The 26858-nt window shown below is 36.7% G+C and overlaps 2 protein-coding genes across 3 annotated transcripts in view; both read left to right on the forward strand.

Annotated features, from left to right (window-relative positions):
* Nucleotides 1–7432, forward strand: part of kirrel1a (kirre like nephrin family adhesion molecule 1a) — a 42086-nt gene extending 34654 nt beyond the window's left edge. Inside the window, exons 12-15 of one of the 2 annotated variants that reach the window (XM_051901380.1) lie at nt 116–223; nt 736–863; nt 2356–2469; nt 3449–7432. In XM_051901380.1, coding sequence (XP_051757340.1) covers nt 116–223; nt 736–863; nt 2356–2469; nt 3449–4069 — 971 coding nt within the window. In that variant the 3' untranslated portion in view covers nt 4070–7432. The remainder of the gene's footprint in view (nt 1–115; nt 224–735; nt 864–2355; nt 2470–3448) is intronic. The other variant, XM_051901381.1, reaches the window with a different exon arrangement.
* Nucleotides 7433–8801: 1369 nt separating this feature from the next.
* On the forward strand, nt 8802–26689 carry ndufs2 (NADH:ubiquinone oxidoreductase core subunit S2). The gene is made up of 14 exons (XM_051901388.1): nt 8802–8982; nt 10445–10548; nt 10636–10826; nt 13648–13768; nt 13981–14093; nt 15657–15731; nt 16466–16543; nt 16669–16754; nt 17653–17772; nt 18155–18284; nt 21353–21448; nt 21987–22070; nt 23682–23739; nt 26505–26689. Exons 1-14 carry the CDS (start codon nt 8882–8884, stop codon nt 26540–26542), a joined length of 1395 nt encoding a protein of 464 aa, XP_051757348.1. The 5' UTR covers nt 8802–8881; the 3' UTR covers nt 26543–26689.
* Nucleotides 26690–26858: the final 169 nt, after the last annotated feature.

Here is a 26858-nt window from a genome sequence, read left to right on the forward strand (position 1 = left end):
TTCCTTCCGTTTTTCTACCTGTCCTTTTATGTCCTGATGATTAAAGGCAAAAAGATCATCAATAAAAAGCTAAAAATTATGGTGCTTAATTTTTATCTTTGTCTTTTTCTTGCAGAAATAGTTCCAGTCGGGATCATTGCGGGTGGCACCGTCGGCTGTTCGATTCTGCTTCTCCTGTGTTTACTAGTGTTAGTGCTGTTTTTGTACCGGCAACGCAAAGGAAGTAAGTTATCAAAGCCACCAAAACAGTTTTCTTACACTTTTTTCACAATTATTAGATATTTAAAAAAAAATAATAATTATAGTTTGGGGTCAGTAAGATGTTTAAAATGTTTTTGAAAGAAGTGCTCACCAATTATGCTCATCAAGTCTGAATTTATTTGATTAAAAATACAGTAAAAACAGTAATATTTAAAATAACTGTTTTCTATGTTAATATATTTTAAAATGTAATTTATTCCTGTGTTGGCAAAGCTGAATTTTCAGTATCATTACTCCAGTCTTCAGTGTCACATGATCCTTCAGAAATCTAAATCAACAATAATCTGAAATCTTGAAAACAGCAACATGCAAGTTTGTCTTTGAGAATGTAGAAGCAAAAGTGCCTCTAAATACTCACAAAACCCAAGGGCAATCAGCCATATTTAAGAACATCAATAATAGCCACAAAGATGTCAAAAAAGCATGTTTGTAGAGGCAATGAATCCGAGGTTTACTGGGATGTTTACTTTTCAGGTCGTCGAGGGGTCACGCTCGGCAAGCCAGATATCAAGGTAGAGACCATAAACAAAGAGACCCACAGCCTGGAGGAAGACTCTGGTAGCGTCTCCACAGCAACACGCATGGTTAAGGCCATGTACTCTGTGAGTACTTTTGACAACACAACAGCAATAACCGAAGGATGTAGAGGGACTTTGAGATTGTGAAGTACTGTATAATAGTTTAATTATTTAAAATAAGATATTACTTATCCTGAAACAAAAAAAATTTTTTTTTTTTTTAAATATTCTGTACTGGGTAACACTTTATTTCGATAATCCACTTTAGACATACTACTAACTATAAGCAAGTTTGCAACTAATTGTCAACTAGCAGTCATTAGAGTATTAGTACACTGTCTGCTTAATATCTGCTAATTGATGCTCTACCAACAGACATTCTACTGACTATAAGTAACTTTGCAAGTACATGTCAACTTATTCTACTAACACTAACCCTAACCTAACAGTCAACTAATACTCTAATGAGAGTTAGACATTTATAATCAGTAGAATGTCTAAAGAGGACTATAGAATTAAAGCGTTGAGATGAGCTGAGCTGAGTTAAAACTCATGAACAGTACAGTAGCTCACAACTGCTACATTTTGTCAATAATATCATAATTTATAATTTTGACAAGATATGGACTTTTTTGTAAAATGTAGGAAGGATAATTTGCATAATATTAATTTTATTAATTATTAATATTACTATGGTAATATTGAGTACAATTTTCTCTTGATTCAATGTCGTGTCTTTTGCCAGTGGTGATTGTGCCTTGTCTTGTGAATCTTGTGAAGATGATACAACAACACTGACACTAATTAATTGATAACGCTGAAATATACACTCACTTATTACTTTTGACCACAAGATTTTATCTGCATGAATAAATTGTCCCTAAAATTATTAAGCATTATTTCACTGCCTAACACATAACAAATACAAAGTTCTGTCATGAAACTCTAGATGGCGCAGGCTGATTTTTAACTTAATCTGCTTGCAATCACATCATTCTCTATAGGCCACAGCTGATTGGTTCCTGCTGTATCAGTAGCCAATGAGCTTTGCTGCTCGACTTTCAAATACTTTGTCAGCATTTGCTGTAGCAGTTTGCAGCGCACTTTCAGAAACCCTCCACCTTCCCCAGCTCCACCTGTATAGATCTGCTGTAGTTAATAAATGTATCTTAAAAGCATCTTAATTGCTCACAACAGCATGTCTCTGTATGCATTGGCAAGTCCCGTACTTGCTCTGCAGCAGCAGCGTAGCAGATTTATTCCACCAAGAACCAACATATCAACATTGTCATATCCATTACCATGCCAAACACTCAGAGTTGTCATGACAGAAAGACATTGCTGTAACATTTTACATTTCAAAATTAATTGATAATCACCTTTACTTGCTCCAATGTATTTCCTCTTAAATAACATTTCCAAAGCTGAAATTAATCCTTTTTCTCTCTCAACCTCCCTCTCTTCCTTTATATCCTTCCTCTCTTTTCCTCTTCTTATCTCCTGTTGGTTTTCCTCCCCTCTTACGTTGCATCTCTCTCCCCCCCTCTTGGTTGCTCTCTTGTCGTTTATGGTTTAGTTTTTACCTTCTGTGACCCTCTCTCCCTCCTCCCAGCCTTTTAAAGATGACATTGACCTCAAACAGGAGTTACGCAGTGACACGCTGGACACGCGCCAGGACTACGAGCTCAAGGTGAATAGACACACCGATACTTCACACACTAACACAAGTGATATATGACCTGTATGCAGCTTCAGTAGACCTCAGGTTCCACAAGCAAAAATCCCATTCATTTCTCCATAGAGAAATTAGCAACATCGTATTATCTAGTGGTCAACCGACATTGATTTTTTGATTATAGTAAATGCTATAATACTTTTTCTTATACCGTTTACTTTCTTTTTATCTAATAACAGACTGTTTGGACTGTTAAGCAGAGACTGTAAACTAATGAAGACGGAAAACAGGAGCGCTGTGTGTTCAGGCACCAGCGCCGTCAAAATAAAAGTCCTGCTTCTGACACATCAGCCAAACAGAAAAACTTATCGGCCAGTGCCGATATTTAAAAAATGCCAAATATCGGCCAATAAATCGGTCTTGGAGATATCGGTCGACCACTAGTATTACCCTTACTAAAAAGAAAAACCATTAGGTCCAAGATTTTTGTTTGGAAAATGCTAGTGTAGAAGCTATAAGTGTGACTTTTAACATTTTTTTTTTTTTTAATAAAACGTGCTGATTTGTCAATTTTTTTTTTTTTTTTTTTTTTCCTCTGATTTTCAAGTACTTTTTTGTTTTGAATCGCTTGTAATGTTATTCATTCAGTTGTTTTGTTTGGTTCGGTTGAGTTCATGGCTTAAAATGTTTCTCTTTATTAATCTCTATGGAGAAAATGAATGGGAAAAATATTTCCAGAATCAAGACTGTGGTTCTAATAGATTTTTTTATACCATAGTTTCTACAGTGGGGCCTGTAAGATGTAAATATTTTTTAAAATCTCTTATGCTCACCGTAGTAATATTGTGAAATTAGCCATTAGTCCAGTCTTCAGTGTCACATGATCCTTCAGAAATCATTCTTACATACTGATTTGGTGCTCAAGAAACATTTAGCAGTTTTAGTTTTTGTCTAAAAAAAACTTCACTCAAGATGTCTATTATGTTTTGTGCAGGACCCAACAAATGGCTACTACAACGTGCGAGCTTCCACCCATGATGAGGGACGTCCAGCCTCCCGATCCATGCACTACTCAGACTATCGCACCTCCGGCCAGCCAGGGGGCGCTGCAGCCGTTGTTAGCAGTAGCTCAGGAGCTCCTGGAGCTACGGCAGGTCCGGGAACACCAAGCAGCTTGGCTCCGGGGTCACGAGCGGGCTGCTACGACCCTCGTCCTCCCTCTAGACTCTCGCACAACAGCTATGCCCAATTCAACACGTTCACCCGCGCTGGGCAGTCCCAGCAGCCTCCGCCCAGTTCTGGCCCACAGACTAGCGACTTCCCTGCTGAATGCAGCCTCTTGGACTCTACCGCTCAGCTCGGATACGAAAATTATGGCTACCCATCGCACTATCCGGCATTTCGGATGGGTTTTGCTCCGCCTAGCCTCGCCCCGTTAGAAGGAGGGCCGGCTTATGAGATGTACGGGGTCGGGCCGAGTGTCGGCGCAGGAGGCGGTACCGGAACTCCAGAGACTGGACTTGGGAAATATGGCAGTTCCACACGGTTCTCATACACCTCCCAGCATTCCGATTATTCCCACCGACACACACAGAGGATGCAGACACATGTGTAAGAGAGAAGCATCACAAGTTCGTAACACAAGTTACGCTGATGTTATCGGCCGTATAAGTACACACACTCACACAGATACACATGAACCACAGATAAACACGGAAGGTGAACGAACAAAGAGAAGCTCAAAGTAAACAGAGGCCGAGAAAAGAGAACGAGATGCAGGGCAGGAGCGTCTTAGTGTTTATTTCTCAGCTGCAGGAGCTGAAAGCGAAAGTCACAATCAAGAAAGACTGATGTTTAGAAAAGATCTAATAAAAGATCAATAAATTCTGAATGCTTTTCATAAGCATGATCACAAAGGTGATTCCTGAGAAATGAAGGGTGCCTCTTATAGGCTTATAGTCTTTTAACAGTGGTCTCTAACAGAGATGGTCATATGAGACACATGAATGAATTCTCTTCAATGGCTTCTTCAACTTCTCTCCTTAAGCTTAGTATAGTTTAAAATGACATTTAATGGCAAACTGCACAATGTACAATAAGGTCCAAAAGTCTGAGATTTTTCAGGATATAAAAAATTTAAATTACACAAATTTAAACCAGGAAAAGATAAAGAAGCTGAAATATTTAAGGTTCTACACTATTTCTAGGTCACTAATCAAATGTAAGCCAATTTTGATCATGTGCAAACTATTTTATTTCTTCCATTAAAGGCCAAGATGCTCTGGGATCATCTGTAGGCCCATAAAGAGTCTGGAGGCGCTTTGTAAATAAATCTGTATAATTGATTTAAATATGGTAATAATGTGTTTACCATATTTAAAGCCATTAAAACAGGAGGCCCCAATGACTTAAATTGATTTAAAATGAGACTAATCAAGCATTAAAATAAAATAAAACTTCTAAGAATCAAGATATTTCTTATTTTAAGTTACCCCCTCAACATCCATTTTTCTTTGAAGATTCTACTGCCTTGAAAAACATGGACATACATGGTCATTTTTAAAAGTGTGATTTCTAGACCTGAAAAAAATCATGTGAATTAATAAAATCTTATAACTCCATGGCCATTTTTATAATGAATATACAATTTTTCTAGTTATGCCAAGCTCTAAAATATATATTTTTAAAATCCTTATCCAGTAATTCATGAAAAAAAAACCATAGGGCCTTCGCATATTGTTGTGGACAATGTTTTAGTCAAAAAGGTTACCAGTGCATTAAAGTAATACTACACTATTATTGGTAGCTGAAAGCATGAATCAGATTCACCAGTATATTTAATAATCAAACACATAATGGGCGAGAGATGTGTAGAACTTTTCACTCAAAATTATGAAAAAATTATACATCTATGGATATTAGAGAAGACTTCTAGACCCCACTGTACACAAATGCCAGTGTCACAAAATATCCAAATATCTTTAAATATTATTTTTCCATTTATTCTCAAACGAAATGAGATGAAGAGCACACAATACTCATCCAATACTCTTGATCACCAAAGCAACATTTTTTGAGTCTAGATGACTATTACTCTTTGTAAATCAGCATCAACCTGGCTATCCAGCTTGCTGAGCTACCTCGATAAAACAGGTTAGGAGCCTTCCAGTGCAGCGACCAACTCGCATTAAGGTCCATCTCCATTTAAAAAGCACTTTTGAGCATTTGCAATAAAACACATTACCCTTTAAATTTCAACATTATGACGGAGACCAGTTGAGGAAGCCATTGAACCGTTTTCAGACATGGCGACAGCCATTTATTTCACTATCGTACAAATAGTTCAGAACCATGGAATATATATAAATCTATATACATATTCATATACAGGAATGCCCCACTCTTTTCCATGGTGCTTTTGTAGTGGGGTCATTGTTTGCACTGCATTCCAGTATTCTAGCTTAGATTACCCTCATAATCGATATGTAATCTCTCATTTGCACACTAGGCTAGAGCGTTTTTTTCCTCTATATTTTGAATATTACCGAAAATCTTCTTTTTTTGTCATATTTCTGTAAGTGATTCTGGACCAAAGGTTCAACGTTAGAGTATCAGTCTTTATTTGGGTGATATTCACCTCAACGAACAAGAAAATATGCAGATTTGTTTGTTATCGTTGTTTGCGAATTTATTCGGTCGCTAGTGACCCAGAGTTTTTTTTCCTTTTTTTGAGGGTTGGGAACAGCAGAGAAGGTCTTAAACTGATCCAGCCTTAGGTATTCAATCTCACCCTTACTGATCTGAGATCAGGCTGCTATCACATTCGTCTTAAAAATTACGCAGATCAAATTGGAAGTAATTTAAGGTCAGAGGTCTGGAGTGGATTTTTAATGTCTCGCGCCCCAGACTTTGATGTGAAGCTTGAGATCGGAGAGTCTTTCACTCACTTATTCACACAGACACACACCTGATATTTGTGCCAAACACAGACGACTAACTTGAAGAATTTTCCGCCAATTGCGAAAAACTACCTTACGGGGACCAGAGATGGTCTTTGGCTATGAACTGTCTTCAACGGGTTTTGAAGGATGCCGTTGTCAGAGCAGTGATGGATGAGGATGAAACATGAGGATGAAGACAATCCCTCGGAACAGTGAGATATTCTCTGCGACTAGTTTTCGTCTTCGTCCACATTTCAAACGAGCCCTGTAAATACTTCCCATGTGTAATTCCGACTTCAAGTATTATTTTACATCATCCAATGTGATGCACTCTTTAAATGCAGTATTGTCATGTTTTTAATTGCGTGAAGAAGGTTGACAAACACCATAGCGATGGTACTTTCTGATACGGTACAAAGCGGACGATGAGTAGCTTGGTTGGAGCCAGTACGATACCAAGAGTGTTCAGGAGGATCCGGTGCCAATCACTCATCCTTTATACTGATGGCCTGGGGAAAATTTTGTGGGACATGTGACCCACTGGACAGTATTTGCATTCCCCGCCCCATCTAAGAACTTGAAGCTCCATGAAGATGAGAAAGAAGGAATATATGAAGGAGTGAACAAAATAAAGAGTGGCCTTAGGAAAACATGACTTTTATATTCCCTCACTTTATAAACCGGCTTAAGGCCAGAGGAGTGTGTGCAGATGAAGGTATGCGTGTTTTTGTGTGTGCGATTGAGTGCGAGTATATGAAAATCTTTATGTAATCCGTTCATTTACTTCTCTCACGTTTCTGCTCCAATACTTTTCTTCTGCTGGTAGGAGTGTATCCTGTATAATTGTGTCTTAGAAAATAAACGTTGACCTTACTGTACTGTTCTTGGTAGCTGAAAAATGTTTGACAGATGTACAACAAAAGTTATTGATTTTTTTTTTATTTCCCTTTGATTTTTTCCAATATTTTTTAAAAATGTTACGTAATTATTTTTTCACAGTATATCAGAAATAAAAGCACTGTTTTTCTAAGAACCAATGACGTATTGAATGTGTGGTTTATATATACACATACAATACAAATATATTTACGGTTCATTCTTGTGTTTGAGAATGTGATCTCTAGCATTAGTTTAATTCCAAACTGGTGTCAGCTACAAGATATGAAAAATATGAGGAGATTATTGTTTATAGGATCACATTCAGTTTTCATGAATACAGTTAGGCCCAGTTTTAATACCCAGTAGCCATTCTTTTTAAAGAATGTTTCTTAAGGACCTGTCGACTACACATAGTACAGCCTTCTTTATATATATATATATATATATATATATATATAGCCTATATATAGCCTATATATATATATATATATATATATATATATATATATATAAAGTTTGGGGGTCGGTAAGATTTTTTAACGTTTATGAAAGTCTCTTATAGTACAGTAATATTGTGGCATATTATTACAATTTAAGATAACCGGTTTAAATTTTAATATATTTTAAAATGTAATTTATTCCTGTGAGGTAAAGCTGAATTTTCAGCATCATTACTCTAGTCTTCAGTGTCACGTGATCCTTCAGAACTCATTCTAATTTGCTGATTTGCTGCTATAGAAACATGAACAGAAACAGTAAGATGAACAGAAAGTTCAAACGAACTGAATTTTTTTTTAACATTATAAATGTATTTACTGTCAGTATTAATATTAAAGTATTAATTTATTTAAAAAATATTTTACTGACCCCAAACCTTTGAACGGTTGTTCGCAATAAATATATCAACAATTACATCATATCGGGAAAATTAACTACAAATATCACTAACATAAAGTTATTAAAATGTACCATGTTATCATGCTAATGCTATGTATTCCACATTACCTGTACTGAAACAGCATAGCAGGCAGCGACCGGATCACTAAGTCCGTGAATTGAGCGCAGGGCAGGAGTCGATTCGTGAATCAGTTCGATTTGTCTAATTCAGGGGCGGCTCCTGTCCTGCATTTTAGCTCCAACTTGCCTTAACACAGTTTCTAGTATGCCTAGTAAGGCCTTGATTAGCTGGTTCATGTGTGTTTAATTGGGGAGCTGAACTCTGCAGGACAGTAGCCCTCCAGGAGCAGGATTGCACACTCCTGGTCAAATTCATTTAAAACACCCGACTCAAAAGAACGATTCGCTCAAGAATCGAATTGGTCCGTGTCACCACTGACTCCGATGATCCGGTTGCAACGACTCTCCAGAAATATTATTAGTGGCTAAAATTTCACAACAAACACCTTTAAATTCCACATCAGCAGCTGCATCTGTCCATAAAACTATAACTACAGAGTCGACTGACACCTAGTGGCTTTTTGTGCGTAGTAGTAATGCGCACTGAACCTACAGCTTAAACCTCCTACAGGCAGATGGCGTCAGAGCCGCAGTAAAACAATCCTCCGTAAAGAAATCACCGCAGAAACAGCAGTCTGACAGAAGGGAAGATGGCGGCGACAATGCTGAGGTCGCTCTCCAGACTCGGACGTCCTTCAGTCATATTAAACAATAATATCAGCACCCCAGCCTGTGCTCTGCTTCAGAAGAGGTACACATATTACAGTCACCAATACGGCCTAATTTAAGCATTGGTTTAGTTAGATAGCGCGGCTTGCTTCTGGCAATGTTATCAGGATTAGATAACCAGTATTTATGCAACTTAAGAGTTTTTTGACAAGCATTGAAATGTACAATATTACGAAACTGTACCTCTTATAATAATACTTATTATTGCATGATATTATTTGTTAATTATTTCCCCTCCACCAAGGTTTTGATCAACTGCTGAAAATGAGCATGTAGCCGGTGGAGGTGAAACATAAGCAGTAAAGAAACAACTCTAAAGTCATGGATTTAAGATTTTGTCGTCTTTTCTTTCAATTACTTGTACATCTGCTTTGCTTTATATGTTTTAAATGTCCACCAACGCAAACATCTTAATATCTGTAGATAAAGTGGCCCACAAAATGTACTGAAGCCACACATTAAAATGTTTGAATGTCATTGCATTAGATAACAACACATCAAGCCAAATGGAGTTTATTTTTAAGAAAAAGAGCGCAAGCACCTTTTTTCAGCAAAACATTCCAGTCAAATGTGTTTTGTTTTAATTTTCAAACAATTAATATAGTTCAAAATGAAGACAAAGTTTTGGGCACTTTTTAAAGAGACATGCTTAAAGGGTTAGTTCACCCAAAAATCAAACTAATTACTCGCCCTCATCTCGTTCCAAACCCATAAGACTTTCGTTTCATTTCAGAACACAAATTAAGATCTTTCTGATGAACTTCGAGAACTTTCTGTCCCTCATAGACAGCTACACAACTGACACTGATGCTTCAAAAGGTTTATAAAGAGACTGTAAAACTAATCCATATGAATTAAGCGGTCTAGTCCAAATTTTCTGAAGAGTCTTGATCGCTTTATATGATGAACAGATTGAATTTAGGCTTTTGTTCACATATAAACATCCATCAACTCACACAGTGAACCAGTGAGGTTCATTCTCATGTATTACGCAGCATGTTTGAGCTTCCGGAAGAGGTTTTATCTCACATATGAAGCAGTTTCAGTTGAGCTGATCAATGTTTACATGTGAATAAAAGCCTAAATTCAGTCTGTTCATCATAAAAAAAAAAGATTGAGTCTCTATGGAAAATTTGGACTAAACCACTTAATTCATATGGATTAGTTTTACTATCTCTTTATGAACTTTTGAAGTGTCAAAGTTTCAGTTGTGTAGTCAACATAGGGTCAGAAATTGCTCAGATTTCATCAAAAAGATCTTCATTTGCGTTCCAAAGATGAACAAAAGTCTTACAGGTGTGGAACGACATGAAGGTTAATGACACAATTTTCATTTTTGGGTGAACTAACCCTTTTAAGTGTGGCTTACAAATGAGGCCACTGTGTAAAAGCTGACACCTTGTCATTTGTGAACTTTGTGAAGTTTGAGAATACATCTCTGTCAATGACAGTAAAAACAATGTGTTTCTTTCCTGTCTGCTCAGGCTGAAGCAATGGCAACCAGATGTGGAGTGGACAGAGCAGTACGCTGGAGCTGTGATGTACCCCAGTGTCATCACTGAGAAGTGGGCACCTCCACCGTGGAACGGTTGGTTTGATTTTACATGACTTCCATATTTTCACAATCACCGTGCAAGTCCAACCACAAAATCGAAAAGATCTTCATCTCTTTCAGATAAGGACCCACCAGCGGAGAAGGAGGTGTCCAACCTCACCATCAACTTCGGACCTCAGCACCCGGCGGCTCATGGAGTGCTGCGTCTGGTGATGGAGCTCAGCGGAGAGTCGGTCAAGAAATGCGACCCTCACATCGGCCTCCTCCACCGTGGCACGGAGAAACTAATTGAGTACAAGACTTATTTACAGGTACTTAAGAATTACAAACCCTGAAGCATGACACTGTAATATCAACTGGGTGTGCAAATATGTAGTTTCTACTCTAAAATATATGAGGAAGAAAATATTGAACAAGGAAGCAATGAAGAAGACTGATATGAAGATGTAAAATGAACAGACTGAGAACTTTATTATATTAAATAAAACTTACGTGGACACAGTTTTCCTTTTGGGACATTTGCAATATGTATATATCGCAATATATATTTTTTGCAATACTTAGCATATCACAAAGTGTTTAAAATTGCAATAATATTGCACTGTGAAATAAGAATCGTGACATCATATCGTGGTTTCCTCTGGTGATTCCCACATCTACTGCTTCCTGGGTAACATAAATAAACACAGCCAAATGTTTGCAACTATTTGTAAATCGTGAGAAAATTGCAATTTTAACCAAGGCTCCGGGACGTGTCAGGGAGTCGCCTGTCAATTGCGTCATACCCGCGTTACCCTCGGTTTCCGGTTTTATTTTGTAGAAACCATGGAAACACCAAAGACGCTTTATTATTTACATGTTTTAATAGACAAGGGAACAACTGTTTTTATATATTTATAGACAGAAAACTAATTATTGTTATATAGCTCAACACGTTTAGTCTTATTGTCTAATTTCCTTGATTTTTTGCAAGTACCATGCTTTTACCATGCCTCAGAGAAAAACACTATTTTGTGAAGTAGCTAACATAGCATAATCAGATGCAGCTTTATTTTTAGTAACAGTAATACAGCATTTTCTCCATCATACAATATGTTTTAAAATTAATTGCATGCCATTTATCAACACAAGCCATCCAGCATTTAATATATTCTAAAATCGATCTAGCTTACTGCACTGTGCAACAAGTGTCTCACAGCAGCCACCAAGCGAACCCACGCTATAACATGTTCAACACACTCAAATGTATCTAATATGATAAACAGAGCTGCGTTATCTCATGCTTATGACCAGAAAAGCGGAAGCGGCGCCAGCGACTGCGGCATAATAAAAGTTCAGCTGCTCGTGAGGCGTGTGTTGCGCAATCGCTCCAGCGGCCTCGTTCAGCTCCCACAACACTCGGTCCTGCTCTGCTTCATACTATAGTAACGTTAATAATCGCATCCATGAACATGATTTCTTCCTGAGTCCTATCCCAATTCTTTTCCACAAGTTGAGGTGAAGACCACATGTCCCAAGATTCCGCGCTCAAACTTAGCGTCATCTAGCTACGCCTTTGTTTTGAATAGGCCTCTAGCGACCTCTAGCAGACAGAAAATATTACATATTGCACCTTTAATTCACGCAAAGGTTTTAAAAAATTTCCTCGTAGCTATAAATGAAGCTATGTTATCGACTAGCTCTTTATATAAAGTGGGATCCACTATAAGTATGTCTGACTTTATCCATAGACATATATTAGCATATCTTAATAGCTTGATTGCATCTGTCATCACAGAATTTAAACTTATGTTTTAGCTCTGCTCTAATATGCTAAATGCCACTTTAACACCATGTCCTTCTAACCAGATGCGATGTGAAGCAGTGATGTGATAAAAGGTATCTTTTGCATGTTAATCAGTTTTTGTCCTAATTTTAGAAATGTTTTCTATTTCTGCGATGTAGCGGCACAAACAACATACAAAGAATGACAATGATCAACTCAGGTTCTGTTTATGTGCTTTATTTACTGTTAAAAGCATCTAATGTGATTTTGAATATAATTTTGTGTGCACTTTATAGCCATACTGAAAGTGACAATGGATAATTCACCTCAAATCTGGAAAATGAATTAAAGGAAACAATGACGTTCAAACTGTCAACTCAGCGCAAACAAGCAAGTGTATTCTGTGACAAAGATTGTTTCAGTCACTCAGTATGTATTATTAATAATGTTAAAATGGTGTAAAATTTATGAATTTGATTAAGCACATCCTTTTGGTTGTGAGTGTGGTGCGCTTGCAGAGAGACTCCGCCCACACGTTCTTCTGATTGGCTGTGTTTTTTTGATTGATTTTCATGTCTTATAGTCGTATCTGGTGTGGACAGACAAATTAGTTGTCTGGATTTTATTGCATCTGATTAGGACATGGTGTAATGCATGAAAATATTGAAAAGCACTATACAAATAAATTTGACTTAAAATCCAGTGTTTCTGCATAGTCCAAAATTTGAGTACTCAGGGCTGAGCTGTATACACAATATAGCGCAACCTTTAGTGTTTTAATGAAACAATTACTTAATAAATAAAAATATTAGGAACACAAACCTTTTATAAAAAAAATAATATTCAAATCAAATTCATTAACTGCTGTTCTTTTACTAGAAAATATAGTCCTTGATAGGGCTAATAGGGCACAATAACTGGTTAAGAAGTGTATAATACTGTGAATGAATGTACAGCTGAAAGGTTGAGAAGCTATAATATCCTTTTTACAGCGCATCTGTTTTATTTTGCTGGGCTTTGAGGGTGTGTGTGCTGTTAGATTGGTGTTTGTTTGATGGAATGGTTGCCTAGTAATGCAAAAATATCTGGTTTAATTTCAGTTCCTGTAGCTCAAACAGTAGATCGTGGTGCTCTATTGATAAAATGAATATCTTTAATGCAATATAAGTTACTTTGGATAAAACTGTCTGCCAAATTTATGAAGTTGAACTTAAATATAATGCTTTACATCACAAACTTTTGGCTCTATTGTTAGTCATTAATAAGCTGTCAAAACTGTGCTCGTATATGATGCTATATACTTTATGCTGTTGTCTGTGATTTAATATTACTGGCTGTAATGTTGTCTTGTGTGTTTGTTGCTGCAGGCACTTCCATACTTCGACAGGCTTGACTATGTGTCCATGATGTGTAATGAGCAGGCATATTCTCTAGCTGTAGAAAAGCTTCTTAACATTCAGGCTCCGCCCCGTGCACAGTGGATCAGAGGTGAGGAACAAAAACTAAAACACTTTCAATCTGGTTTGCACTCATGAAATTAGATTTAAACCCAAATTTAAAGTCCATTTTGCTAAAACAAATCCCCATAAATAACATAAAAGATGTTATAGTTCTACAAGGAATTGAGTTTGCGTTGATTGTTTTTGAATGTGTTTGATTGGCTGTATCAGCTGCATAAATGTGTTATATGGCCTCTGCAGTGCTCTATGGAGAAATGACCCGTATCCTGAACCACATCATGGGCATCACCACTCACGCACTTGACATCGGTGCCATGACTCCCTTCTTTTGGATGTTTGAGGAGAGAGAGAAGGTAACATTTGTTTGTTTTTTACAGAAATAAAATTTAAAGAGAATGTTGTAAAATTGTGGTAAAATTGTAAATAATTACTATAGAAAGATAAGTTCATGTTTAGTCTGTTTTTGTTTTCTGCTTTATTGGTTTAGAATGTAATGTTTACACTGATGAGCCAAAACATTATGACCAGGCACAGGTGACACGAATGTTTCCACAAGGCCACATATTAAGGTCTGGATAGATTAGATGGTAAGCAAACAATCAGTTCTTGTAATCAGTGTGTTGGATAATTGGATTCAGGAGAAATGGGCAGGAATAAAGATCTGAGCAACTTTGACAATGGCCAGATTGTTATGGCAAGACGACCGGGTCAGAGTATCCCTGAAACGGCAAGGTTTGTGGGTTGCTCCCAGTCAGCAGTGGTGAGGATTTACAACAGTGGTCAGAAGAGGGACAAACCACAAACCAGCAACAAGGTGACGGGCATCCAAGGCTCATTGATGCATGAGGGCAACGAAGGCTATCCCGTCTGGTCCGAGCCAAAAGATGGTCTACTGTGGCACAAGTCACACAGAATTTTAACAATGGTTATGGGTGGAAGCTGCAGACCAATCAGAGTGCCTATGATGACCCCTGTCCACCAGTGAAAGCGTCTACAATGGGCACGTGAGTGTCGGAACTGGACCTTGGAGCAGTGGAAGAAGGTCACCTGGTCCGATGAGTCCTGTTTTTTTTTTTTTTTTTTTTTACATAACATGGACGGCCGTGTATGTGTGTGCCATTTACACTGGGGAAGTGATGGCACCAGGATGCACTATGGGAAGATGACAAGCCGGTGGAGGTACTGTGAAGCTCTGGGCAATGTTCTGCTGGAAAACCATGGGTCCGGCCATTCGTGTGGATGCAAATTTGACACACGCCACTTACCTAAATTGTTGGTGACCAGGTACACCCCTTCATGACAATGGTGATCCCTGGTGGAAGTGGCCTCTTTCAGCAGGATAATGCACCCTGACACACTGCACACATTGTTCAGAAATGGTTTCAGGAACATGATGAAGAGTTCAAGGTGTTGCCCTGGCCTCCAAATTCCCCAGAACTCAATCCAATTGAGCATCTGTAGGATGTGTTGGACCAACAAGTTCGATCCATGGCGGATCCTACAGGACTTGAAGGATCTGCTGCTAAAGTCTTAGTATCAGATACCACAGGACAACTTTAGGGGTCTTGTAGAGTCCATGCCTCAGCAGGTCAGCACTGTTTTGGTTGCATGCGGAAGACCAACAGCATAATTAGGCAGGTGGTCATAATGTTTTGGCTCATCTTTATATATTTTAACCCTTTTTTGCATATATAGATTCTTCAGTTTGCACACTGGAGGACGACATTAGGGAGGATGTAGTAACGTTTTCTTTTTAAAATAAAATACTAAAAAAATAAAATCTGGCTTTTTTTTTTTAATCTGATTAATCAACAAATAATCTTTAGTTGCAGCCTAATACAAGATTCTGCTAAACTGTTGGTTGTTTGTGTGGAACCTAGTTATCATTCAATTGGCTGTTTGTTGGTATCTTGCAGATGTTTGAGTTCTATGAGAGAGTGTCTGGAGCCAGGATGCATGCTGCATACGTCAGACCCGGTGGAGTTCATCAGGTACGATTTGATGAACGTTAGCTGTTTCCATCAACTTATTTTTATGCAAATTTTGGGATATCACATACAAAACGTTGGATGAAAATGCCAAGATGCACATGAATTCTAAAAATGAGCATAAAAAACTTGTACACTCAACTGAGGCGGATAATTTTTTTTTATCTGATAAGGCATGTGCATAAATATTTACATATTTACAGAATAAATCCCTTGATGCGCAAAAAAAAAACTCGTGACTTTGTCTCAACAGTGGATGTGATTGGACCAATCGCATTGCACAGCATCTCAAATGTTGGTTTGATCATTCTGAAATGCCTGAGTCTAAGTCTGTCATCAAAATGTTTGAGTTTAAATACCTTCCAGAAGCATCTCACCTGATTGTGTTCACAAACACCAGCATCCGAACACAAGATAACATGACAGCGTTTGTGTTTCGTCTGTGCGCTCTGAGACGCAAGTCATTTATGATGTAGGAAAAAAAGAGCCACGGTTTCTTCCCCGATTGCAGCAACTTCCATTTTTATTACGGATATTTTGCCCCACTTTCCCAGTAAGTGACGATTGTGTTCTCTTTATTCCAAATGTTTTATGAGATATTCCAAATTTGCGCACAAGTCAACTTTGGGTGGATGGCTACTGTCATTCTAACTGAAAAATCTGTATCATTTCTGTTTATACTGAAATGTTATAACTTCTACCTCAACTTGCTGATTTTTTTATTTTTTTTTTTGCAGGACTTGCCTCTTGGTCTCATGGACGACATCTATGAATGGTGCAAGAATTTCTCTATTCGCATTGATGAGGTTGAGGAGGTATGTGCACCGAAATGCAACTGGTTTTAGTTTTAAATATATATCTAAAATTTGATATTTGTCTTACTGGGCATGTAGATTAGTGTTTCAGTTTCTAAATGAGTACATCGCCAATATGGTTTCAGATGCTGACTAATAATCGTATCTGGAAGAACCGAACTGTTGGCATTGGTGTTATTAGTGCAGAGGATGCACTCAATTACGGCTTCAGGTAAAACAATGTAATATAATGAAGTGAATCTGATTGGTCAGAGCTGCAGCTCAAGTGTCTCGCTCTCTCTCACCCGCATGCACAGGCGTTGTTATAGTAGATGATCAGTAAGTTGAGAAAGACCAATTTATTTATAAATCAAACCCAAACAGGAACAGAAGCGAAATCATTTGTGTTAAGATATTTAGATTTATATATTTGTATGGTGAAGATTATTCATTAAGTGATGTAAAAAATCACCCACAAGTCATCTGCAACGTTGAGATTTTAATCGTTGACCACAGAGTATCTTTACACTTGTCAGATTGTCAGTGTGTGAGGAAAATTATTATTAATAATGATGATAAAAAATAATAACTTATGTTATAATTATAATTTATAATTAGAATGTTAACACAGTACACAAGTATTCAAGTTTACAGAGAATATTTGGGTTTTTTTGTGTGTGTGAGACATATCAAGAGCAGCATTGCATAATTTACACTGTCATCCACACAAATTAGTCATATTGTTTAGTTGTTGTTTTTTTGCATTTAAATGTTTTAATAGATGACAGCCCTTTATGTTTTCATGTAAATCAATTAAGGGCCTTCCTCCTTCAGCTGTAATACTATAAAATATAGTCCCTGACTAACACAATAACATCATTGTTTCAAGTTAAACATCACAGCAGTTACTATATCTGGTGTTTTAGAAACTCATATAGGTTTTGAGTCACCTAAGGGCATGATAATGACAGAATATTAATTTTTTTGGTTGAACTATCTCTTTAAAATCTGTGTATCTGATGATGTTAATTATATACAGCTGCCTGATTGATGTTCACTGAGGATGTAGATAGTATCCAGTAACTGAACTTTATTGAGCAGTTGTTTGAATCGCTCTCGATCTCTTTCAGTGGAGTGATGCTGAGAGGTTCTGGTATTAAATGGGATCTGAGGAAGAGTCAACCATATGACAAATACGACGAGGTGGAGTTTGACGTGGCCGTTGGAAGTAATGGCGACTGCTATGACAGGTGACCACACATGTCAATGTTTTCTGTTTTAGACTGGGTTTAAGAGTTTCAGAAAGCTCCGAATGACAGGAAATCTAAATGCGACCACAGGCTACAAATTGGTCTTAGGCTTTGCTTAGCTTTCTCACCACATGAGCTGATAGTATCGCATGTGAAATGTGGCGACGAGTGCAGCATAAAACAGATAAAATGTGTTGTGAAAACTTGAAATTGTCCGACCAAAAATGATGACATGACATTTCACATGAAGAATTTATACCAATGAATAACACATCACGTATTGGTTTTGTTAAAAGCATTGCCTTCAAATATAGAAAGAGATGCAAATATTCCTAGGCTTCTTTTATATTAGATTTTATTAGTGACAAACATGAACTTTCAGATATCTGTGCCGAATGGAGGAAATGAGACAGTCTCTGCGTATCATGCATCAGTGTCTCAACAAAATGCCTGCTGGAGAGATTAAGGTAGATGACGCTAAAATTGCCCCACCCAAAAGATCTGAAATGAAGGTAAGATATGTTTTCATATGTATCTTGTTCAAATGGCAAGAAATGTGATTCAAAGGTGCAGTGTGCCATTTCTGCACCAATAATGTCACTAGGGATGCACCGATACCATTTTTTTTAAGGACCGAGTACGAGTACTGATACTTTTTTTTTTCTAGTACTCGCCGATACCGATGCCTATACATTTATTAATTTCTCTCTTTTTTTTTTCTTCTTCTTTTTTTTTTTGGGTGATGTTGCAGTTTTCCAAGCACAACACATAATGAATGTAGGACAGCTTCTTTGTTATTACTCTAATGAAAAAAGTAATAATTTGTATGTGCTTGTCACAAACTTAAAGAACAAAAATTTCACAGTGTCCAATATAACCTTCAAAGGGCATAATTATATTATTATTATTATTATTATTATTATATATATATTATTATTATTATATATAAATATTGTTGTTATATAAAAAGAAATTTACAAACAAATTACGAACAATACAACAAATACTATAGAGATACAAATTAAATAAACTTGTTTTTCAGATACAGTAGGTTTATTTACCATGTATACATTTATTAAATTAATGACAAATATAGGCTACGGTCCCTTTAAGACTGAATCCATGGATACTGACTATAGACTGTAAAAAAATATGGACGTAGTGTCCGTGACGTCACCCGTAGATTTCTGAAGAGCATTTTTGAAGCGAAAATGAGGCCGCCGCCATCTTAGCTGCGCGTCACCGCACGTCACTCCCGGATAACTGAAAATGGGCAAAGAGGCGGGACGTGGTTGGAACCAAGGTGACTGGTTACTGAAACCACGCCGGCCTAGTGCGACATGATCATGTTAGCAGAAGGAGCTATCTATCTTAGATAATATCTAAAATATTAATAAAGATAACAAGTTTATTAGAAAGTTCTAAAGGTGCATTGTCAATCTACGGTGTCTTTAAGATATGCTCCAACACCAGTAATTAATTTGAGTCGGGTGTGCAAATAACAACACGCAAAATCAAACGGGACTTTATATACCCGTTTTATAACCCCAAACTACATACCTTTTATAATGAAATAGCGATCGCGAGATGAATCCAATCCATGGCACTTAATTGGGTGAAATGTTCATGAGTGTCCATTGCAAAACAAAAAACAGTAGGCCTACTTTTTGTCCATAAAAGCGTTAAATCCATGATATATTGATAGATTATCCATTGTTTGCATCACATTTCTTCTGAATGATCTGCTCTCCATCATCGTTCTTCAAGAAATGATGCAACCTGAGCAGCGTTTATGTTGTAAAACTGTATATGATCGTATATATGTCACAAACAAATGAGACCGCGTCCAAAGTATAATTTTTCAAAATGCAGCAGTTTTAGTTATAATATCCAAGCAGTGCTGTCGGAGTTTTATATCCTCCCGCCATTGTCATTGTAGTAAATCTCACAAACAAAACTTTTAGCCAATGCCAAGACGATCCAACAACGTGTGTTCTGTTTATCTTCCGCATGCATGCACATCTACACAGACACACATCTCTCTCGAGTCTCGACCATTAATGCAGCAAGCCATATTATTTTATAATTGTATAAAGTAATCCAGAAAAAAGCACAAATAAGGCTGAGATGCCAAATTCAGCGGCTGGAATTAGCTGAAGTAAAGTGACGTCTCACAGACAGCAGCAGCAATCTACCTGTCACTCAAGTGACCACACCCTTAATTATGCAGAACTTTAAGGCTTAATATAATTTAAACGGATGAGTTATAAAAAAATTCACCCCCCTCAGAGTTATCATGAAGGGCAAAATTAGCAGTATAGACCAAAACCACAATTTGTACCAAGCTGTAAACCAAGCTGTTTTTTTCTGATGTAAATTTGGCCGTTTTAACATGGGACTCAATGAGATTCTGCTTTCTTTTGGAGCCTGTCCCTAGCGGCCAGTCGATGAATTGCAGTTTAAGTCACTTCCGTATTGGCTTCACGAGAAACTGGGGGAGGTTGCCGCTTGATACTGACGCATATCCTGTTTTCACCCAAATGATTACGTCCACTTAAGCCATAACCGACTGTATTTACGTGAGATACTCCACACGATGGACATTTTGACAACTATGTGTGCATTTGACCATTCAGGCGCAAGGAGAACTGATCGTGTGCTGTCTGAACTGGGATCGCAACCAAGAAAGAGAGAGAGCGCGCTTCTGGTCTGTGTCATTCAGCGCGATTCCGCCTATCCCGCCTTCACTAATTGATAACGAATTGTGATTGAAAGCATGTAGTTCGCAATGTGTGGGTTATCACTAATTTTGAAGTATTTCCACACCTCTGAGGCTGACATTGTTTCTGCTGCTGCCGTCGGTGTCTCGGTGCACGGAAAATTCTGTCAGTTACGTCACGTGAGGTATCGGTCTTTGGTATCGGGGGTATTTTTATGAGTACGAGTACAAGTACATGAGCTTTATCGGTGCATCCCTAAATGTCACTAAACAACTTTTTCAAACTGTTTTTTTCTGAACACACCCCTCATTTTCCTTTGGTCAGTCATATAGTCTTGCCCCTTGAGACAATTTTTCTTTGTTGAGTGCTCAAACAAAAAATGTTTTGAAGCACCACAGTGTTAAACAACTTTCAATGGCTTAATTATAATTTTCTCTTCATATTACATGGACCCTTTTCACACACTGTGATGTGTTTTCACAGTTATTGACATTGCAAATCTAGTAAAGTTTTTTTCTTTATATATTTTCATTTTAACAAATGTATATGTAATAAATGAACACATACACAAAAAAAGGGAGCGATGGCAAATTTGTCATTATTCTCTCTCTCTCCCTCCGTCCCTCCTGTCGTCTCCTGTTCACTTCTATAGAAGTTTACCCAAATATGATGACTTCCGCTTCTGAATACCACATAAATGTGAAAAGGGTCCATTAAGATAAGAGAAAATATTTATATTATATAACATAAAAAGCACACTTCCCCTTTGAGGAAAAAAAGGTTTCAAATGTTTTCATGTTTGTGTCCTATAACGTAAACTAATGCCCCTCTCGTCCTGTGATGTGTTTTGTTTCATACAGATGTCAATGGAATCTCTCATTCATCACTTTAAGCTGTACACCGAGGGCTACCAAGTTCCTCCAGGAGCCACGTACACCGCTGTAGAGGCACCAAAGGTGAGCGTGACCCCGTATGAGCACGTCTTGACCTGCACACCATCACTGTTCTCGAGAAATTTTTGCATTTGCCTCGGTGTTCAGTGGTTTTTGGTCGTCTTTTCATCCAACATGGTCAAGTTTTTGGTGAATTTGCAACTAAGCATGCGCATGTGGGGAATGTGGGTTTCTAAAGTTGTTGTCTCTGTGGTGCTCTGTACAGGTACTTTTTTTGTGGTGCTGTTTTTATTTAGCAATGCCGCAACACAGCACGACCAGTCTGATTCCCGTCTTTTATGATCTGGTTATTTTCAGTCAATCAAATACATACAATGCAACCCGTGTATTTTACTTTTGATTTGTTGTACTTCTGCTGAAATCTGAACTGATCTCATAATTTGGCAACAGACTGCCGATAAATGCAATGCAATTTTTTTTTTTCCAAAAACTTTTTAATATAAGTATATGACTATTATACTGGACTTAAGAGGAATCAGAACCAGAATTGTTATATATTCCCACAATTCCCTTTCCTGAACCCAGTTGTGTTGTGCTGCAGGGTGAGTTTGGTGTGTATCTGGTGTCTGACGGGTCCAGCAGGCCTTACCGCTGCAAGATCAAGGCACCTGGCTTTGCTCACTTGGTAATTAAATCAGTTTACTATTATGATTTAGTTATTGTTAATGCACTCACCAAAAAAAAATACATATTATAAAATAATCTTTGTAAATAATAAAAAGAACATACACTGCAATTCAAAAGTGTGGGGTAAGAAAGATCTTTTATCTTTTTGAAAGAAGTCTCTTATGCTCACCAAGGTTGCATTTATCTGATCAAAAACACAGTAAAAACAATAATATTGTGAAATATTATAATTTAATTTTCTTTTTTCCAAATTTTATTTATAATATATTTTAAAATGTTATGTGCATTTTATGTGCAAAACTTCAGTGTCACATGATCCTTCAGAAATCATTCTAATATGATGATTTGCTGCTTAAGAAATATTTATCAATGTTGAAAACAGTTGTTCTGCTTAAATTTTGTAGAAGCCATGATAGTTTCATGAAAGGTGTCATTTAAAGGGATAGTTCACCCAAAAATGAAAATTTGATGTTTATCTGCTTACCCTCAGGGCATCCCAGATGTAGGTGACTTTGTTTCTTCAGTAGAACACAAATGATGATTTTTAACTCCAACCGTTGCGGTCTGTCAGTCGTATAATGCTTGTCAATGGTAACTCCATCTATAAGAGTCAAAAAAACATGCACAGACAAATCCAAATTAAACCCTGTGGCTCGTGACGACACATTGATGTCCTAAGACACGAAATGATCGGTTTGTGCGAGAAACCGAACAGTATTTATATCATTTTTCACCTGTAATACACCACTATGTCCAACTGCCTTGAGCATCCGGTTGGTGAGGTCTGAAAACGCTGTTCTGATGCCGGAAGTGATCTCTCGCGTGTATATGTCAATGAGTGCGAGACATCACTTCCGGCATCAGAGCGCGTTTTCAGACCTCACCAACCGGATGCTCAAGGCAGTTGGACATAGTGGTTTATTAGAGGTAAAAAATGATATAACTACTGTTCGGTACAAACCGATCATTTCGTGTCTTAGGATATCAATGTGTCGTCACGAGCCGCAGGGTTTAATTTGGATTTGTCTGTGCATGTTTTTTTTTACTCTTATAGATGGTGTTCCCATTGACATGCATTATACGACTGACAGACCGCAACGGTTGGAGTTAAAAATCATCATTTGTGTTCTACTGAAGAAACAAAGTCACCTACATCTTGGATGCCCTGGGGGTAAGCAGATAAACATCAAATTTTCATTTTTGGGTGAACTATCCCTTTAAGCGGCCCCTGAAGTAATAATTAACCATTTTTACAATGGAAGTGATTCAATCAAAAAACAACTTTAGCTCGATAATAATTTTCCTATTGTCACTGTGAAGCTGCTTTGAGACAATATGTATTGTGAAAAGCGCTATATAAATGAAGATGACTGACTTGACTAGAAGCCATGATTCACTTTTTCAGGATTGTCAGCATTCGTGTATCATTTTAATGCATTGTTGCTAAATAAAAGTATTGATTCCTTTTTCTTCTTCAAAAAAAAATTGTCATAGTCAAATTTAATACAGTCATAGTGTCCCCAACCTTTTGAATAGTAGTGTATGTAAAAAGGCTGCAAATACTGCAGGTTTGATCTTTTTCTTTTTTTCCTGTTCCTGTTTTTCACAGGCTGGTTTAGATAAAATGTCTAAAGGACACATGCTTGCAGACGTGGTGGCAATCATCGGTAAGAACTAGTTCTTCACTCTTACGGTTCAACATATCAGTTCTGTCTGTTTTTTTTTTTTTTATATATATACATACAATTTGAGATTTGCCTGTCACATCAGTTTGTTGCTGAACTGCATATTAGTTTGAAGTAATAAAATTAAATAAAAGGCCACTGACACTTGATGATGATAAAAAAATAAATAAATAAAATAATGTAATATTAAAAACCCTATTCCCGAGGCATGTTCACACCAAGGACTATAACCATAAAGATAAATATATAGTTTTAAAAATTGTTCTAAATATGAAAGAGTAGCAGAGTCCACAGCACATAGGGCCCTATGATTTCCGCAATGCAGAAAACTTGGTGAGATCTCGGAATCCAGTCATAAAAACGTAATTTAATGTATAATGCAGAATGTTACAGAATTTGTCAAATTTCTGATTAATAAATTAAAAGTAGGTCAGTACACTTTAATCAAATTGCGATATATACAAGTGTTTGTGAATATTAAACCACAAAAAGACTATTTAAATATGTATCCTGCATGTTCTGCATGTCGCTTTGTGAATTAATGGCGCAGACGTGTGGTTTCATTTACCACACACACTGAAGCACGCATGACGCTCGCTTTGTTTTCAGCCTCTGCCGCCTCACTATATAAGGACATGAATGCATGAACTTCATCTCCAGAGCTGCTTTGAGAGTCACTTCATGACATTTTACCATTTCATTTGAATCGTAATATCATATACACGCAGAAACTCAAAGGTCTTTACGGCAACTCGTCAAAATAAAAGTCTGGTTTAACTTGAAGAAATTGTGACAGAAATATATTACTATTGTACAGTAGAATGTAGCTATGTCTCGATGTAATAATAAATAAATATTAAATTAATTCTAATATTATTATTAAATCTTTATTTTTTTTTTTAAGTAATAAACACAATTTTATCTTCCATGTTTTCATTTTAACAGTAAAGCTTTGTTGTGCAGCTTTTTGTTTGACAAAAAAGTTTAATTTCATTTGATCAAAAGATAAATTAATGTTTTATGCCTTCCATTTGATTGGCAGAAAAATTAAAATAGACAACACAGAATTTCTAGAGGAAAAAACATTTCAGGGCCCTAAAAATGTTTTATTAATTGTTTTTATGATTTCATTAAATTAATTAGACATGCTTTTTGATTATTAAAATTTAATTAAACCATTGAAATGGAATCCAGAAAACTTAAAACCGAAAACACAGAATTTGGTAAAAGTAAAACGGAATTTTAGAAAAGAGAAAAAAAAAAAAAAAAAAACTTATTTCATAGGGCCTTAAAAATCAAATTTTTGTTAAACCTTTTATTAAATTGTTGTTAAATTGTATAAGTTTCATGATTTCATTTAATTACACATGCTTTTTGATTACTCAAATTAAATTTATCATTCAAATAGAGTCCAAAAAAAATTAAACTGAGGAAAAAAGAAAAAAAACTGAATCCATAAAAATTAAAATGGAATTTGGGAAAAAAAAATAAAACTGATTTCAAAGGGCCCTAAGCACAAGTTTAATGAGAATGACACAGAGAAACAATATCACTGGAATCACTTTCAGAATGATTTTTTTGCAATGGATGAATGATAAAAACATTGGCAGCCAATCAGAATCCATCCAGCTATAAAAAGAGCTCGAGCATTTAAAGCTGCAGACGACAAAACTTCAGAGTAAACACAACGATATCAACCACTGGTGTGGACGCTAACATAGTTATCATTACAGTTATCGTTCTTGGTGTGAATAGGCCTTTAGTCCCACCCAAATCTAGCTATATCACACTTCTCAAATAAACAGGCACAATGCTCCACAGTTTACACTCTGCTTACAAATATTTTATTCACTGACATTTTCTGTATTATTTTATCAAAGACTTCAATGATCTATTGAGCTTCCACACTTTGATCTTCCTGCTTATTTATGTGCACACAAAACCATTGACACTTGTATATGCTGCTTATATAATTATATAATGCTTAGCAGATCATTAACAAACATTTATATAGTTAATGTCATGAAACCTTCATCCATTTTAATTTCTTATACATTTATTGCTTGTTATTGGCATATTAAAGAAAGTTATAGCAAACTCATAAATGTTGGTCAGTGCAGTGATATTGTTGATTTTTAAACATAATGTGTGTATTTTCAATGAATCTAAAGTCCATCTGCAACTAAGAACAGTTTTCATTATAAATGTATCCACTTTATTTTGCAAAGCAGAAGTAAGCTATTTTCGGTGAAAGTGCGACTTCCGATGTATTAGCCGCTTTAGGAGAGTAACAAAGTCCAGTAAATGGTAAAACTATTTGCACTACAAGCCAGTGTGTTTATAATTAAGACAATACATTAAAATAATATGGTAAAAATACCAGTTTGCAATATCAAACGGCAAAACAAGCGGTTTGTACAACTAAACGTAACTGGAAGAGAATGACACCGGAAGCCAGACAGATTCAGTTTACAATTGGTCGCACCAGCTCTTACATAAGAAAGAAGGTGGATTGGAGTGATTCAACAGAGGAAGTATAAGGGATATTGCAGTCAGTGGTTTCAGCCTGCCAGTTCCTGTGGCAAAGTCTTGAACTTTTAACATTTTCTTTTGCTTAATGCAATGTGTTTCTGAAAATTAAACTGGGATAGGAGAACGTATAAAATGGCAATTTTTGCTACAATATCTTCAGTGTTTCGTAACCGTTATGATGATGACCTGTAACAACCTGTTGTCTCTTCCCATAGGCACTCAGGACATCGTGTTTGGTGAAGTGGACCGTTGAGGATGCCGATGGCTGCTCTGAGTGTCTGATTATGATTCTGTCTTTGCAGTCCATTCTAGTGATGTTACGACAGAAGTTTCTCTTATTTCTCTGTGTAAATGCTTATGAAACCTAATAAATATTTTAAAACTTGGGAGAAAAAAAGAATGCAATTTCTTTTTTTTCTTTTTTTTAAATTCAGCGGGTGCCTTTTATCTAATGTGACTTGCAAACAAGGAAGGTCGCATTACAAGTGCTGCAATGCAACGTTCTGGTCATAAACCTATATATATGTATATGAAGTAACTGCAATTAAGCAGTTTTTAGAGCATCCATA

The sequence above is a fragment of the Ctenopharyngodon idella genome, chromosome 7, assembly GCF_019924925.1.
Source record: "Ctenopharyngodon idella isolate HZGC_01 chromosome 7, HZGC01, whole genome shotgun sequence".
In the NCBI taxonomy this organism is placed as follows: Eukaryota; Metazoa; Chordata; class Actinopteri; order Cypriniformes; family Xenocyprididae; genus Ctenopharyngodon; species Ctenopharyngodon idella.

Bases quoted from the DNA above. Each gene is read 5' to 3' on its own strand.
- ndufs2 (XM_051901388.1), top strand. From the start codon at position 8,882: ATGGCGGCGACAATGCTGAGGTCGCTCTCCAGACTCGGACGTCCTTCA. The intron at 8,983-10,444 runs GTACACATATTA...CTGTCTGCTCAG, and splicing joins TGTGCTCTGCTTCAGAAGAG to GCTGAAGCAATGGCAACCAG. The intron at 14,094-15,656 runs GTAACATTTGTT...GGTATCTTGCAG, and splicing joins TGTTTGAGGAGAGAGAGAAG to ATGTTTGAGTTCTATGAGAG.